Genomic DNA, 16,740 nt, shown 5'->3' on the forward strand with positions numbered 1-16,740 from the left:
GCAGTTAACCCACTGTTCCTAGGCCGTCATTGAAAATAAGAATGTGTTCTTAACTGACTTGCCTAGTTAAATAAAAGGTCAAATAAAAAAATAAAAATGTGATTAAAGGAATATTTCACCCAAAGTCCATCATTGATGAATTGTTTTGTTACCTTGGAAATAGTCTATAGGCGGCCTATGGGCTATCAATCAGTGTGTCGATAGATGTATCTACAACAAAAATAAGACAACATGTAAAGTGTTGGTCCCATGTTTCATGAGCTGAAATAAAATATCCCAGAAATGTTTCACATTCACAAGCTTATTTCTCTCAAAATGTTCTGCCCATTTCTTTTTTTACATACCTGTTAGTGAGCATTACTCATTTGCCAAGATAATCCATCCAACACATGATCATTACACAGGTGCACCTTGTGCTGGGGAGAATAAAATGCCCCTCTAAAATGTGCAGTTGTGTCACAACACCACATATGTCTCAAGTTGAGGTAGCATGCAATTGGCGTGCTGACTGCAGGAATGTCAGGAATGTTCACCAGAGCTGTTGGCAGTATGTCCAACCGGCCTCACAACCACAAACCACATGTATGGCGTCACGTGAGTGAGCGGTTTGCTGATGTCAATGTTGTGAACAGAGTGCCCCATGGTGGCGGTGGGGTTATGGGCAGGCATAAGCTACGGACAATGAACACAATTCCATTTTATTGATGACAATTTGAATGCACAGAGATACCGTGATGAGTTCCTGAGGCTCATTGTCATGCCCTTCATCCACCGCCATCACCTCATGTTTCAGCATGATAATGCACGGCCCCATGTCACAAGGATCAATACAGAAAAGCTAAAAAATGTCAATTTTTCTATGGCTCCCATACTCACCAGACATGTCATCCATTGAGCATGTTTGGGATGCTCTGGATCAATGTGTATGACAGCCTGTTCCAGCTCCCACCAATATCCAGCAACTTCACACATCAATTGAAGAGTGGGAAAACATTCCACAGACCACAATCAACAGTCTGATCAACTCCATGCGAAGGAGATGTGTCGCGCTGCATGAGGCAAATGGTGGTCCCACCAGATACTGACTGGTTTTCTGATCCAAGCCCCTACCTTTTTCTTAAGGTATCTGTGTCCAACAGTTGCATATCTGTATTCCCAGTCATGTGAAATCCATAGATTAGTGTCTAATTTATTTATATGATCTGTATGTTGAGTTTATATTTTTGGTCAGTGTATCTACAGCTATCTGCCTGTCCGTCTGTCAGTCTGCATGTCTGTCTGCCCATCTGTCTGTTTGACAACCCACCAAGTCCTCCAGTTAAATGAGTCCCAGGATACAGCCGCTAGATCTAAATGAGGTGGGAAGAGAGTCAGAGAGTGGCCTCCCTCCCACCCTGTAGTGGCCGTGCTCTTTTCAGCAGCCACTTAGCAACACAAGGGATGAGTCATATCCTGCTTCTGACTCGTCAATTACCCTGACATGGCATGCAGCGAGAGTGTGGGTCACCCAACAGAGCTAGGTGCAGAGGAAGACGGCACAATCAGGGTTACTGAGACACACTGAAGCAGCAGGATAGATAGTTGCCAAAGGGAGAGATGGAATGAATAAGAAAAATAGAGACGTGGGGAGGTGGTAAATAGAGAGAGCGTGGTGTAATGGAAAGTCAATGTGAAACTGAGGGATTCAAATGAAAATGTATTGGTCACATACAGTCGTGGGCAAAAGTTTTGAGAATGACAAATATTAATTTTCAAAGTCTGCAGCCTCAGTTTGTATGATGTCAATTTGCATATACTCCAGAATGTTATGAAGAGTGATCAGATGAATTGCAAAGTCCTTCTTTGTCATGCTATTGAACTGAATGTCCAAAAAACATTTCCACTGCATTTCAGCCCTGCCACAAAAGGACCAGCTGACATCATGTCAGTGATTCTCTCGTTAACACAGGTGCAAGTGTTGACGAGGACAAGGCTGAGATCACTCTGTCATGCTGATTGAGTTCAAATAACAGACTGGAAGCTTCAAAAGGAGGGTGGTGCTTGGAATCATAGTTCTTCCTCTGTCAAGCATGGTTACCTGCAAGGAAACACATGCCGTCATCATTGCTTTGCACAAAAAGGGCTTCACAGGCAAGGATATTGCTGCCAGTAAGATTGCACCTAAATCAACCATTTATCGGATCATCAAGAACTTCAAGGAGAGTAGTTCAATTGTTGTGAAGAAGGCTTCAGGGCGCTCAACAAAGTCCAGCAAGCGCCAGGACGTCTCCGAATGTTGATTCAGCTGCGGGACCGGGGCACCACAGAGCTGTACAGAGCTTGCTCAGGAATGGCAGCAGGCAGGTGTGAGTGCATCTGCAAGCACAGTGAGGCAAAGACTTTTGGAGGATGGCCTGGTGTCAAGAAGGGCAGCAAACAAGCCACTTCTCTCAAAGAAAAACATCAGGGACAGAATGATATTCTGCAAAAGGTACAGGGATTGGACTGCTGTAAAGTCATTTTCTCTGATGAATCTCCGTTCCGATTGTTTGGGGCACCCAGAGAAAAAGCTTGTCCGGAGAAGACAAGGTGAGCGCTACCATCAGTCCTGTGTCATGCCAACAGTAAAGCATCATGAGGCCATTCATGTGTGGGGTTGCTTCTCAGCCAAGGGAGTGGGCTCACTCACAATTTTGCCTGAGAACACAGCCATGAATAAAGAATGGTACCAACACATTCTCCGAGATCAACTTCTCCCAACCATCCAGGAACAGTTTGGTGACGAACAATGCCTTTTCCAGCATGATGGAGCACCTTGCCAGTAGGCAAAAGTGATAAATAAGTGGCTTGGGGAACAAAACATTAATATTTTGGGTCCATGGCCAGGAAACTCCCCAGACCTTAATCCCATTGAGAACTTGTGGTCAATCCTCAAGAGGCGGGTGGACAAACTAAACCCCACAAATTCTGACAAAGGCCAAGCATTGATTATGCAAGAATGGGCTGCCATCAGTCAGGATGTAGCCCAAAAATTAATTGACAGCATGTCAGGGTGGATTGCAGAGGTCTTGAAAAAGAAGGGTCAACACTGCAAATATTGACTCTTTGCATCAACTTCATGTAATTGTCAATAAAAGCCTTTGACACTTATGAAATGCTTGTAATTATACTTCATAGTAACTTTTGACAAAAACATCCATAGTAACATCTGACAAAAATATCTATATTCATATTTGTGTCATTCTCAAAACCCTTGGCCACGACTGTACACAGATTTGCAGATGTATTTTGCAGGTGCAGCAAAATATTTGTGTTTGTAGCTCCAACAGTGCAGTAATACCTAGCAAAAAAATAATACAAAAAATATACAAAACTACTGAGGTGTGAATATCTGCTTAAATACATGTTGCGTTTATATTTTTGCTCAGTAGCATGTAGGTCACTTTCACAAAAATTGTCCAATTGAGAGAGCAGTGAAGCAAAGCATTTGGTTTCATTCAACTTACATTTATAATAGGCTACCACATTTCAGACATATTTTGAACACAAAACGTGCTGTGTGAACAAGCAGAATTAAGCTACAATCTGACAGTATTTCAAGTGTCACAGATAAGTGGAGTTATCCACAAATGCCTATTCGTCTTAATGCCCGGTTTCTCTTTACAATTGCACTTGAAAGCAAACTTTTTTTTTAAACAGATGAAGACGTAAGTGCAAGGCTGCTCGCGTTGCTGTAACTTTCAGTCCATAGACTGCATGACTTGACTGACAGCACTGAGGACAAACAGGACTACTTCTAGTTCCGTGCTCCTGACTACAGGGCCAGGCTGGTGTCAGGATTTCTTTCCTACTGGGAGACATTTTCTCACAGCTGCCGTCCTGTCTTTTCCAGTAAGGACTTCACCATGGGCCTCAGATCAGAGGTATTTTCCTATTGCCTCTTACTACTGGCATTTGCTTTTCCGCAAATAGGACTTCGGACTAGTATCAATAGTACTAGTATCAAGCATCTCAGAGTAGAAGTGCTGATTTAGGTTCAGTTTTTCCTTTTAGATCACAAAAAAATAAGATTACATGGACAGGTGGGGGACCTGATCTTAGATCAGCAGTCCTACTCTGAGACGTTATACATACGGCCCCTTATCTCCTTTATTTGGTGCCCTGTTTCTTAGGAGCAGGACGCAGAGAAAAGATGCATGAAGTGGGAACTTAGTCAGGTGGGGGGGAAGAGGAGGCAGACAGGCAGCTTTTTGAACAGTATACCTGGGTCGTATTCATTAGGGCACACTGTACAAAAATGTCGAGCAACAGAAACCGAAAGTGTGTTTCTTATTGGATGACTTCAGAAAGTAAATCCCAGTTTTCTACCTTTTAGTGAATATGACCCTGTTCTGTCCATTTAAAGGAATAAAGAATGAGAGCCTTCTAAGATTAAATAAATCTCTCCTTGAGTTATTTTGAGGGCTTCAATATATTTTATCATGAAATAGTCCGCTATTGGAGATTTGTCCTGTATGGGTAGGCATTTTTTGGATTCCAGTCTTTGTTGTTGAGCACCACTCTTACTTTCCTTTGTTGATTTAAGTGCTGAGGCCTACCTGAACTTGCTGATCAATGAGTGTTTGAGCAGATTCTGAAGGGTTTGAATGGTGAGGTGTGTGTGTGTGAATGAGTGAAAGGTTATGTATCACTTTATTTGGATAGTCCACAGTAGAGGGTTTATTGAACGTTTTTAGATGTTCAACTGACTACTAGTCTGTAGAGTCTTGCATACTGTCAAACTAATAGTGTGGGGGCAAATGATTTTAGGCTTCTGATAAACTTCGTCATCATTCAGAGTGAATAATGATGTGTGAGCATGACTCAAACCTTTTACATCAGTAATCAAATTGTTTTTCTTCATAATAAAAGCACGCTTGGTTAACTGAGCAAGTATGCAAAAGAATCTGAGTCAGAAAATTGCAGTTTAAAATATCAGATTATAATAATATATGCCAGTGAGAGGATACTTTTAGCCAAAGCAACTTACAATCATGCATACATTCATTTTAAGTATGGGGGTCCCAGGAATTAAACAAAGTGCCATGCTCTACCAACTGAGCTACAGAGGATCTACATGGAGGAAGCGTATTCGAGGCATTATCCAGAGTGCTTTGCAACTGCCAAGAGTTATCTGAAAAGAGTAACTCCTGATACTCCACCTCGTCTCAAGCACCTTTTTAGAGTAACTGCCCCTCTCGACTCAGAATTGGTGAGTTATCAGCAGTTCTTACACTACATGACCAGAAGTATGTGGACACCTGCTTGTCGAACATCTCATTTCAAAATCATGGGCATTAATATGAAGTTGGTCCCCCCTTTCCTGCTATTACAGCCTCCACTTTTCGGGGAAGGCTTTCCACTAGATGTTGGAACATTGCTGCAGGGACTTGCTTCCATTCAGAAACAAGAGCATTAGTGAGGTCAGGAACTGATGTTAGGTGATTAGGCCTGGCTCGCAGTCGGCGTTCCAATTCATCCCAAAGGTGTTCGATGGGGTTGAGGTCAGTGCTCCATGTAGGCCAGTCAAGTTCTTCCACACCGATCTCAACAAACTATTTCTGTATGGACCTTGCTTTGTGCACATGGGCATTGTCATGCTGAAACAGGAAAGGGCCTTCCCCAAACTGTTGCCACAAAGTTGGAAGCACAGAATTGTCTATAATGTCATTGTATGCGTAGCGCTAAGATTTCCCTTCACTGGAACTAAGGGGCCTAGCCCGAACCATCAAGAACAGCCCCAGACCATTATTCCTCCTCCAAACTTTACAGTTGGCACTATGCAGTTGGGCAGGTAGTGTTCTCCTGGCATCCGCCCAACCAAGATTAGTCCGTTGGACTACCAGATGGTGAAGCGTGATTCATCACTCCAGAGAACAAATTTCTACTGCTCCAGAGTTCAATAGCGGCAAACCTTACACCACTAAAACCAACACTTGGCATTGCGTATGGTGATCTTAGGCTTGTGTGCAGATGCTCGGCCATTGAAACCCATTTCATGAAGCTCCCGCCGAACAGTTCTTAAGTTGACGTTGCTTCCAGAGACAGTTTGGAACTCGGTAGTAAGTTTTGCAACAGAGGACATATTTTCCAAACTACATGCGTCAGCACTTGGCTCTCCCATTCTGTGAGCTTGTGTGGCCTACCATTTTGCGGCTGAGCTGTTGTTGCTATTAGACGTTTTCACTTCACAATAACAGCACTTTACAGTTGACTAGGGCAGCTTTAGCGGGGCAGAAATTTGATGAACTGACTTGTTGGAAAGGTGGCATCCTATGAAGGTGCCACATTGAAAGTCACTGAGCTCTTCAGTAAGGCCATTCTTCTGCCAATGTTTGTCTATGGAGATTGTAAGGCTGTGTTCTTGATTTTATACACCTGTCAAGGTGTGGCTGAAAGGGCTTACAGCCTTGAGTCTTCTTTGGTGTGATGCTACAAGCTTGACACACAAGTATTTGGGGAGTTTTTCCCATTCTTCTCTTCAGATCCTCTCAAGCTCTGCCAGATTGGATGGGGAGCGTTGCTGCACAGCTATTTTCAGGTCTCTCCAGCAGGCACTCTGGAGCAGGTTTTCATCAAGGATCTCTCTGTACTTTGCTCTGTTCATCTTTCCATCGATCCTGACTAGTCTCCCAGTCCCTGCTACTGAAAAACATCCCCACACCATGATGCTGCCACTACCATGATTCACCTTAGGGATGGTGCCAGGTTTCCTCCAGACGTGACGCTTAGCATTCAGGACAAAGAGTTTAATCTCGGTTTCATCAGACCAGAGAATTTTGTTTCTCATGGTCTGAGAGTCTTATTAGGTGCCTTTTGGCAAACTCCAAGAGAGCTTTCATGTGCCTTTTACTAAGGAGTGGCTTCCACCTGGCCACGCTACTATAAAGGCCTGATTGGTGGTGTGCTGCAGAGATAGTTGTTCTTTTGGAAGGTTCTCCCATCTTCACAGAGGAATTCTGGAGCTCTGTCATAGTGACCATTGGGTTCTTGGCCACCTCCCTGACCAAGGCCCTTCTCCCCTGATTGCTCAGTTTGGTCGGGCAGCCAGCTTTAGTAAGAGTCTTGGTGGTTCCAAACTTCTTCCATTTAAGGATGATGGAAGCCACTGTGTTCTTGGGGACCTTCAATGTAGCAGCATTGTTTTGGTACTCTTCCCTAGATCTGTGCCTCGACACAATCCTGTCTCTGAGCTCTACGGACAATTCCGTCGACCATTGATTTTTGCTCTGACATGCACTGTCAACTGTGGGACCTTATATAGACAGGTGTGTGTCTTTCCAAATCATGTCCAATCAATTGAATTTACCACAGGTGTACATCAAGGATGCACATGAGCTCAATTTCGAGTCCCATAACAAAGAGTCTGAATACACATGTAAATAAAAGGTACGTTTTTTAATTTGTAATACATTTGCTAAATGTTCTAAAAACCTTTTCTATCGCTTTGTCATTATGGGGTATTGTGTGTAGATTGATGAGGAAAATATTGTATTTAAATACATTTGGTAATAAGGCTGTAACATAAGAAATGTAGAAAAATGCAAAGGGTCTGTCTGAATACTTTCCGAATGTCCTGCATAGCGTAGCTAGTTGACGAAGGCCCAGAAAGATCGTGAAGGACTTCAGTCACAACTAATGTTGAAAACTTATCGTTACTAGTGAGATTCCAGTAACCAATAATATTTGTTGTGATATGTTTAAGTTGACAGCTTTTACTTCAATCTTCTGGGCCTTCCTCAGCTTGCTACGCTATACAGTGCATTCTATAGGCAGGATATATGGCCAATAAGTCGATTGTACTACTGATGTATTTAATTCATTTTGAGCTCATTGTATAAATTTCAGCATTTCAATATTTACTCAAGGTAATTAATTTTTTGTAAGTATTTTTATTATTTACAAAATACAAGCCGGCATTATTTTACTAAATTATTCAGTTGTGCGTTTCATTTCTCCCTACTGCTCCAGTAGTGAACCAAACTGCTCCAATAAAGTTTAAGCTTAAAGATACAGTAGCCCTTCGTGTTAAGCAATTGTTACATAAAGTGGCAAGCTTGCCAGGAGGAACATCAAGATGGGTTTCCAGTCATTCCTCATTTGTCAGAGAAGGAGCTGATGGAAAAACAAAGAGCTGATGCCAGCATCAGAGAGGTCGTCACTCAGTTTGAAACCGGGGAGAAACGTCCTCCCACTGTTAGAGCCAAGCTCCCAGAACTCTCTGTTGCTACGTGAGTGGAACCAGTTTGAGCTAAAGAATGGTGTTCTTTACAGGAGAAGGCAGCAAGGAGTAAACACTACTTTGCAGTTAGTGCTTCCAGAAGAGCTGAGAGTAGTTGCATTGAAAAGTCTGCATGATGATATGGGCCATATGGGCATGGAGCGCACATTGGATATCATACGATCCCGGTTCTATTGTCCCAAGATGATGTCTGTGTGTGTGGAGGAGAAAGTTAATACCCGTGACCGCTGTGTGCGACGTAAAACCCTCCCAGAGAAAGCTGCGCCTCTAGTTAGCATTAAGACCTGCAGGCCTTTGGAGCTGGTATGCATGGACATCCTTTCTTTGGAGCCTGATCGTAGTAACTAAGGATATACTGGTAATTACAGATCACTTTACCAAGTACACAGTGGCCATAGCAACTCCCAACCAGAAAGCACACACCATTGCAAAGTCTCTCTGGGACCACTTCATTGTGCACTATGGCTTTCCTGAGCGCCTCCACAGGAACCAAGGTCCTGATTTTGAATCACGAACAATCAAAGAGCTGATCAAGAAGGTGAGAACAATGCCGTATCATCCAAGAAGAAATCCTGTTAAGCGTTTTAACAGGACGATACTCCAGATGCTTGGTACTCGGAGCATGCATGACAAAACTCTGTTAAACCACTTGTACATGCATTCAACTGCATGAAGAATAAAGTCATCAGCTACACTCCATATGAACCAATGTTCGAGAGACAACCTAGACTACCAGTTGGCATAGCCTTCAAGAAATTGCATTCACAGTATGTGCAAGATGTGAAGAGTCAGGATAGCCACCCGGAACGCTCTCGAAACAGCCAGATTTGACAGGTATGTCACAGAGTTCCCTCTTGACGTTGATGACAGAGTTCTTGTGAGAAATGTTAACTGAGAGGGAAACATAAGTTGGCTGATAAGTGGGAAACCAAAATGTATGTAGTCACCAAATGTTCAGGTGTATATATATACATTCAAGCCTGAGAGCAAGGATGGTCCACTGCACAGAACCTTTTACTGCCTTGTGATTTCTTGTTTGCGACCACACCTGAAAAACCTGTCACGTCGCAGCACATCTGAAAACCTTGCACACGACTTCTTCCAGGTACTGATGTGACTGAAGAAGATGAGACACATTCAGATTCTGATGTTGACTTCAGGATTGAAAACGCAAAAAGTCAAAAGCCTGTTAGGTTTACCAAGGTCTATGATACTCACAGGTTGAGCAACCTTCCTTGTCATTACAGCAGACCAAGAAGTCCTTGCAGAAGAAGTTAGAACATCAGTCTGACTACTTAACTGAAGAACCTGAAACACCTGACAGTGAGACAAACAACTTACCTGAACATTCTGCAGATCCCCTTGAAGAAGTTTCTCTCATCATAGACAAAGAATTACCTGTTCTCCCTGACATGTCTGAAAGTGCTGAAGAGACATAACACAAGGGACAATGTCCCCATTGATCATGCTCCAGTTGACTCTCTCTGTGGAGAAAAACAATAGTAAACAGCAGCAGGAGGAAACGGACAGCGCTGTCCGGCATTCTTTCAGGCAGTGAGCGAGACCCGTAAGGTAGTCTCAGTTTGGAAACCTCCTAACCTTCGTTCGTCAGTCCTTGTTCCAAGTGTTTAGAGCAGCCCTCACAAGTTCACTGAATGGATTTGATCAATCAGAAGTTAAAAGGGTTTCCTGTGCAATGTCATAGTGAGATTCCAGTAACCAATCATATCGTTTAAATTGACAGCTATTACAAATCAGCTGTCAGAAGCTGCATGACGAGCAGTTTATTTTGAGTCAATCAAAACTCAATATTCTCTGAATCCCTCTCCTAACCTCACAATATACACCAGTTGGGGCCAACATGCTGAAAAAGAGCTAGAACGGAACGAGCTACCGCCATTCCATAGAAGAAAAACAAACTAAGTTTCAAATTGTTGCAAAGTTGTATAAAACTGAACTAAAAAGAGAACTGGATATTAACACTCACTTATCTATACGGATGTGCTGTGAAGGGATTGAGGGAAAGATTGACGCTAGGATTTGGTATGGAGAACGAGCTGCTAGCGATTAGGCTACCTAAGCTATTGCTAGCATTTTGTGCGTGCTCATACTGAACCAAGCATACGCACAAGCCGTTAACATTTAGGCTAGCTCAGCTATCAATCAATTTAAATAGCAAATGTTACTGATCATGCATGGCAAACTATTTTAGTTCAGACTTTTATAAAATGTGATTAGCTAGTATCATAATCCATTTTGATACACTTATGTTTTAGATTACTTTATAAGAAATTAAATGTAGGTGTAAGCACTAGTACTTTTCATTTGCCCGGGCTAGTCTATTGTTCAGTCCACGTGAGCCTAGTGCTGTAGTTAAAGTGTAAAGCATTATGACTAAGTTTTATTTTCTTAGTCCTGTAAGAGATTAAAGCTAAGCACTATATTAATGGTTATATGAAATCTACTATATTAGTGGTTATATGGAAGGTACTAACTTTCATATAACCACTAATATAGTACATTTCATATAACCATTAATATAGTGCTTAGCTTTAATCTCTTACAGGACTATATATATAGTGTGATCCTGTTTGTAAAACAGGTCAGGTTTTTTGAGTATGGATTCATTTCCACCAAGGATGGCGAGCTGCCCGAACCCAGGACATCAATAATATTTGCATGCAAAGATGTATTTTCCTTGGAGAACACCGAATTTGAACTGCCATACTAAGGTGTGGTTGAATTTTTCTTGACAGACATCATTGCATCATACATTGCAGTGGGGTTGTTATAAGCACCGTAGTGTTTATTGATAGGCATAGTCACTCGCATCTGATTCCATGTCATAGTGGTTTATAAGTCAGTATTGTGAATTGGGTTGTGTTTTTCTGAAGAGTCATGTTTATTGTATTGCTACAGAACATTGAAATCTGAGAGACCCTCAGATTAAGATGGAGTTGGGTGCACCCTAGTAAACTATAGGCAGGATATATGGCCAATATAAGTCGATTGTACTACTGATGTATCGCATTCATTTTGAGCTCAATGTACACATTTCACTATTTACTAAAGGTGATTCATTTTTTGTAAGTATTTTTATTTCCAAAATACAAGCCAGCATTATTTTCCTAAATTATTCAGTTGTGCGGTTCATTTCTCCCTACTGCTCCAGTAGTGAACCAAACTGGTCCAATAGAGTTTAAGCTTAAACATACAGTAAGTAGCCCATAGTGTTATCAATTGTTACATAAGCATGTCAATGCACCTTTTAAACCTGCTGTAAACCAAGTGTACATGACAAATACAATTTTATTTTATTTGAGCTTCACCTTACACCAATCAAGTCCTTCCAGATCTGAGTGTACTAGGACTTAATTACAGTGTAGGGGATGTAGGTAGGGATCCATTCGACTGGAGCACTGAACGCACCACCTGAGCTTTTGTTCATCCTTACCCCCTACACGGTATTCTCCTAGGGTGCAACGCATCCCATGCTTCGTTACCTCAATGGTCAGATTGCTAAGAGACGACAGTAAGTGAGACTTTGCACTAAAGTGACTTGGTATTAGCAGGAGTGGGTAAAAGATTTGTGCCTGAACAAACTGATTGAACAAACGGTAGGGGCTTTAGGGAACCATTACCATGTCAACCATGCATGGTATTACATATACATTCTAAGTGGCGTATTTAAGACCCTGTAGTGTTTTCCACAAATGCCTTTAGACTGGGTGCAAAACCTTTCAAAGTAACATCCTGGCCTGGCAACAACATCTCAGGCTGTAAGTATTTGTTTAAACCCGTTCATATCACCCATTGTGCTTAAAATAAAATAAAAAGCCCTTAAAATAACGCAAATGTAGTGGTACAGTGCATTGCCTCAGCAAGGATGAAGGGTCAAATTGCCTTGAACGTTCTACAGCTAATGCGGTGTCTTTGTCCTCGTGTTTTGTCTTCTCTCTATGGCGTTAACGAAGTGGATGAAGACAGTGTCAGTCTCTGCAGCTGCAAAGGCCACTGCGTAAAAGGCTTAGTAATCCTTTGGCAAAGACTGCGGGCCGAGAGTTCTGCGACGCTTACATAGTGACGATAAACTGAGGACGGACCGTGTGTACTTTTGGTGAGACCAGTAAATGGTGAAGAAGAACCCACTCAATCCATAAATATGCCATAAACATACTGTCTTCATCAACAGACACGGGCTGGCACCAACACTAAACTGTCCAATAAAATATTTTATGCAACCGTGTTAAAAATAGGCCCATCATCATAACAAAATGCCATTAGGCCTGTTGCCGTTGTCTAAAAGCACTTGAGAATAAAAACGATTGGTTGATAAACATTGTAGAGAATGAGGGCATGTCTGTTTATGATGGGAAAGTGATTAAACAGCCATAGAGGTGAAAACAGCTGAGAGGTAGGTTAACTGAAAGGGGAATAGTCTAATGATTACTCAAGGTGCCCCGTGCACGCCTGCATGGTCCACGCCACAGTGAATCAATGTTCTATAGGGCTGCACAGATGTGGAAGTCTTTGATCCTATACATCATGTGGAACGCAGGGTCATTGATCATAGGACTGTTTGATCTGCTCAGCATGGGAACCAATTGATGCTGTCAAACGCAATGGCTGAGTTGGGATGGGCAAGGGTCCATGGAATGAGCGTCCAATATAGGCTACGATCCGAAACCCAGGCTTATGCTGAAGGAAATTGTTCAAATAATCATAATACATACACTATATATACACAAAATTATGTGGACACCCCTTCAAATTAGTGAATTTGGCTATTTCAGCCACACCCATTGCTGACAGGTGTACAAAATCGAGCACACCGACAGGCAATCTCCATAGACAAACATTGGCAGTAGAATGGCCTTACTGAGGAGCTCAGTGACTTTCAACGTGGCACCGTCATAGGATGCCACGTTTCCAACAAGTCGGTTAGTCAAATTTCTCCCCTGCAAGAGCAGCCCCGGTCAACTGTAAGTGCTGTTATTGTGAAGTTGAAACGTCTAAGGAGCAACAACAGCTCAGCCTCGAAGTGGTAGGTCACAAGCTCACAGAACGGGAGCACCGAGTGCTGAAGTGTGTAGCGCATAAAAATCGTCTGTCCTCGGTTGCAACACTCGCTGCTGAGTTCCAAACTGCCTTTGGAAGCAATGTCTGCACCAGAACCTGTTCGTCAGGAGCTTAATGAAATGGGTTTCAATGGCCGATCAACCGCACACAAGCCTAAAATCACCTTGCGCAATGCCATGTGTTGGTTGAACTGATGTACAGCACGCCGCCTTTGGACTCTGGAGCAGTGGAAACATGTTCTCCGGAGTGATGAATCACACTTCACCATCTGGCAGTTCGATGGACTAATCTGGGATTGGCGGATGCCAAGAGAACGCTACCTGCCTGAATGCATAGTGCCAGCTGTAAAGTTTGGTGGAAGAGGAATACTGTTCTGGGGCTGTTCTTCATGGTTCGGGCTAGGCCCCTTAGTTCCAGTGAAGGGAAATCTTAACGCTACAGCATACAATGACATTCTAGACAATTCTGTGCTTCCAACTTTGTGGTAACAGTTTGGGGGAGGCCCTTTACTGTTTCAGTATGACAACGCCCCTGTGCACAAAGCAAGGTCCATATAGAAATAGTTTGTTGAGATCAGTGTGGAAGAACTTGACTGGCCTGCACAGAGCCCTGACCTCAACCCCATCAAACACCTTTGGGATGAATTGAAACGCCGACTGCGAGCCAGGCCCCGACATCACTAATGCTCTTGTGGCTGAATGGAAGCAAGTCCCTGCAGCAATGTTCCAACATCTAGTGGAAAGCTTTCCCCTGAAAAGTGGAGGCTGTTATAGCAGCAAAGGGTGGACCAATTCCATATTAAAATGTCTGCCTACTGGGTAAAACATTGTTTAATCAACCGTGTTTCCACATCATTTCAACCAACACATACATTCTGTTTGGTATAATCAACTTGGAAAACGGATCGGATTTGCAAAAAGTCATCAATAAGGGAATTTTAACCCAAATCTAACCTAAATCCAATGACTGGGTCACATGTTTGGTTGATTTCACGTTAGTTGACAACTCAACCAAATGTAAATAAAAACTAGACGTTGAACTAACATCTGTGCACAGTGGGAGTGTCTGTGCGCTCAATGTAACGAATCAAAATATAACCTAGAGACGAAAAAAAGCGTCTAGACATTTCGCCTAAAATGATTGACCACACCACAAGCGCTTTCTTCTTCACTGTAGGCTGTGTCATTTTCGCGTCCAATCTTATTAGGCCAATAAATACATTTAGCAATACATTCAATTATGATCTAAATATTATGGGTTTGTGTAAAATAGGCTTTGCAGTATAGTATAGGCTAGCCTACAGTTAATTTCTAATCAGCACATTTACTGCAAAACCAGTTGGGCTATGCGCGTATACGGCTCCAAACATTACGCACAAATAGCGTATTTTGGGAGAGTATACATTCATTTTAAATAGTACTGGATGAAAATGGCAAACGCTTATCTCAATTCTCAGAGAATCACTTTTATGAAATGTTTTGCTGTCAAATGGAAGCATGGAGTGCTTATTATTCCGATGTGGTCCTCATATCCCATTTAGCAATACCAAAGCAATTAGATTTATAATAAAACTCCAATATCATAGCCTATAGAATATACTGACAACAAAATATGTAGGCCTATCTTACCTGTGTTGTGCACTAGATCGATGCTGGATTCGGTGAGTAGGTTTGGGTCACTTTGAGATTTGCCTCGTTGCAAATGACAGCCGTCTATTCCATTTCCATCGGATGTAGCCATAGGGATAGAGCACAGGAATTCTGAATAAAATATTGAAAACCCTACCAGAGGCAGGCAACTTCAGAAGTAAACAGCAGTAGTGCAGATATAATTCGTTATGACAACAGCGGCTTTGAGCATCTAATGGGGGGCCATGGGTGCTGAGCAGAAATTCCTAGTATGTTGGAGCGCGTGTGGACGTGGGAGCGGTGATACGGATGTGCCCATCTATATTCCTGCGTTCATAACCAAGTGGGAATGTGGTAAATATCAGTTGGATGGATTAAAGTGTTTTGCTCGCAACATCGGCTGCGTTTATACGCTGGTTTATACAGACAGACCCATTTTTATATTTCCCCCCGCTAATTGGTCTTTTGACCAATCACATCAGGTCTTTTTCAGCTCTGATTGGCCAAAAGACCAATTAGTGAGAAACAAATATCAAAATTAGGCTTCCTGTGTGAATGCAGCCATTGTAGCCAGCACCACACATTTAGGCCTACATACAACATCTGAATTTATTAATGTACTTTCTGTCACCACATCAATGTCAACAAAGCATTCATGATTTCTGAAGCTGGTTTGGCCAATTCGAATGATTCTAATATCCACATACTATGAGCATGGATGGTGATGAGGGTGAATAGAGCAGAACATCAAGATGTGGTTAATTGGTTCATAGAAGACATCTCAGGACTACAATGAGTTTGAAAATGTTTTTAAAAATTGTAAATATTGCAATTTATCCTAATATTTCAATGTAATTATGAATGGCATTGAAGAGATTAAAAATGCACTATGTAGAAATTGCTCCACCATTTCCTGTTGCTAAAATTCTAAGAGTTTGTGACAGAACAAGCAATTATAGTGTAGAGAAACATGGTACCATCTAAACTGCTGTGAAATATATTTTCCGTAACCAAAAATATTGTATTTTCAGCTGTTTGAAGCTGGTGTACCATACCAGTAAAAGACGCAAAAATGAAACTAGCAAGTGAGAAATAACTTACATACGTTCTGCTTCTTAAACTTGCTTTCAATGAGAATGACAGATCTATAACTACAGTTCTATGTGGATTTGGTTGGGTCACACAAAAAGTTGCCGACTGCAGCTTTAAGAAAAAACAGCTGGATAGGCCTAGTGTTATTGGCTGAAAGGAAATCAGTAGCCAAGGCCTATTGTCTATAAGTAGAGAGAATACTAACAGAAATGAAGGGAAATGTAGTATATCAGGCTACTGGTTTAAAGGCCTAAGAATCAACAATATAAAGCATCCTGCTCGGCTTGACTGTGTAGCTATGAAAAACACAGATACATTAATTTATCATATTCTGTTACATCAACATATGATATGTTCAATTTATCAAACAATGAATCCGATGTAAATATTGCTGGTAACAAAGCAAGTTTAGATCAGTCACTATGCGCATCTTTTGCGCAGTGATGATTGTCCATAATAGACTCAATTATTTAATCCTATTGGTCAACATGACACGCCGTTAAGGAAGTAGGCGCCGTCATTCAGCAAATCGGGAAAATGAAAGCGCACAGCTGCAATGTTTATATGCTGGCGTTCGTTCTTTGTGGATTAGTATACGTGTTTGTTACAGCAGACGTACAAGAAACAAATCAGGTGAAAGATGCCGAGGGCCAAACCCATGCCGTGGAAGAGGAGAGGCAA

At 42.0% G+C, this 16,740-nt stretch overlaps 1 protein-coding gene across 2 annotated transcripts in view; it reads right to left on the reverse strand.

Moving 5' to 3' along the window:
- LOC118361084 (phosphatase and actin regulator 3-like) overlaps positions 1-16,172 on the reverse strand; it is a 58,042-nt gene extending 41,870 nt beyond the window's left edge. The window contains exons 1-2 of one of the 2 annotated variants that reach the window (XM_052482853.1): positions 16,069-16,172; positions 14,968-15,051 (exon numbers count right to left, since the gene is read on the reverse strand). Coding sequence is in view for 1 of the 2 variants with exons in the window: in XM_035740834.2 (XP_035596727.1) it covers positions 14,968-15,079 (112 nt within the window). In the remaining variant the exon portion in view is untranslated. Of the gene's footprint in view, positions 1-14,967; positions 15,409-16,068 lie in introns of those variants that run through there. The other variant, XM_035740834.2, reaches the window with a different exon arrangement.
- Between the last annotated feature and the right edge of the window lie 568 nt (positions 16,173-16,740).

Source organism: Oncorhynchus keta, chromosome 28, assembly GCF_023373465.1.
Source record: "Oncorhynchus keta strain PuntledgeMale-10-30-2019 chromosome 28, Oket_V2, whole genome shotgun sequence".
Taxonomy (NCBI): Eukaryota; Metazoa; Chordata; class Actinopteri; order Salmoniformes; family Salmonidae; genus Oncorhynchus; species Oncorhynchus keta.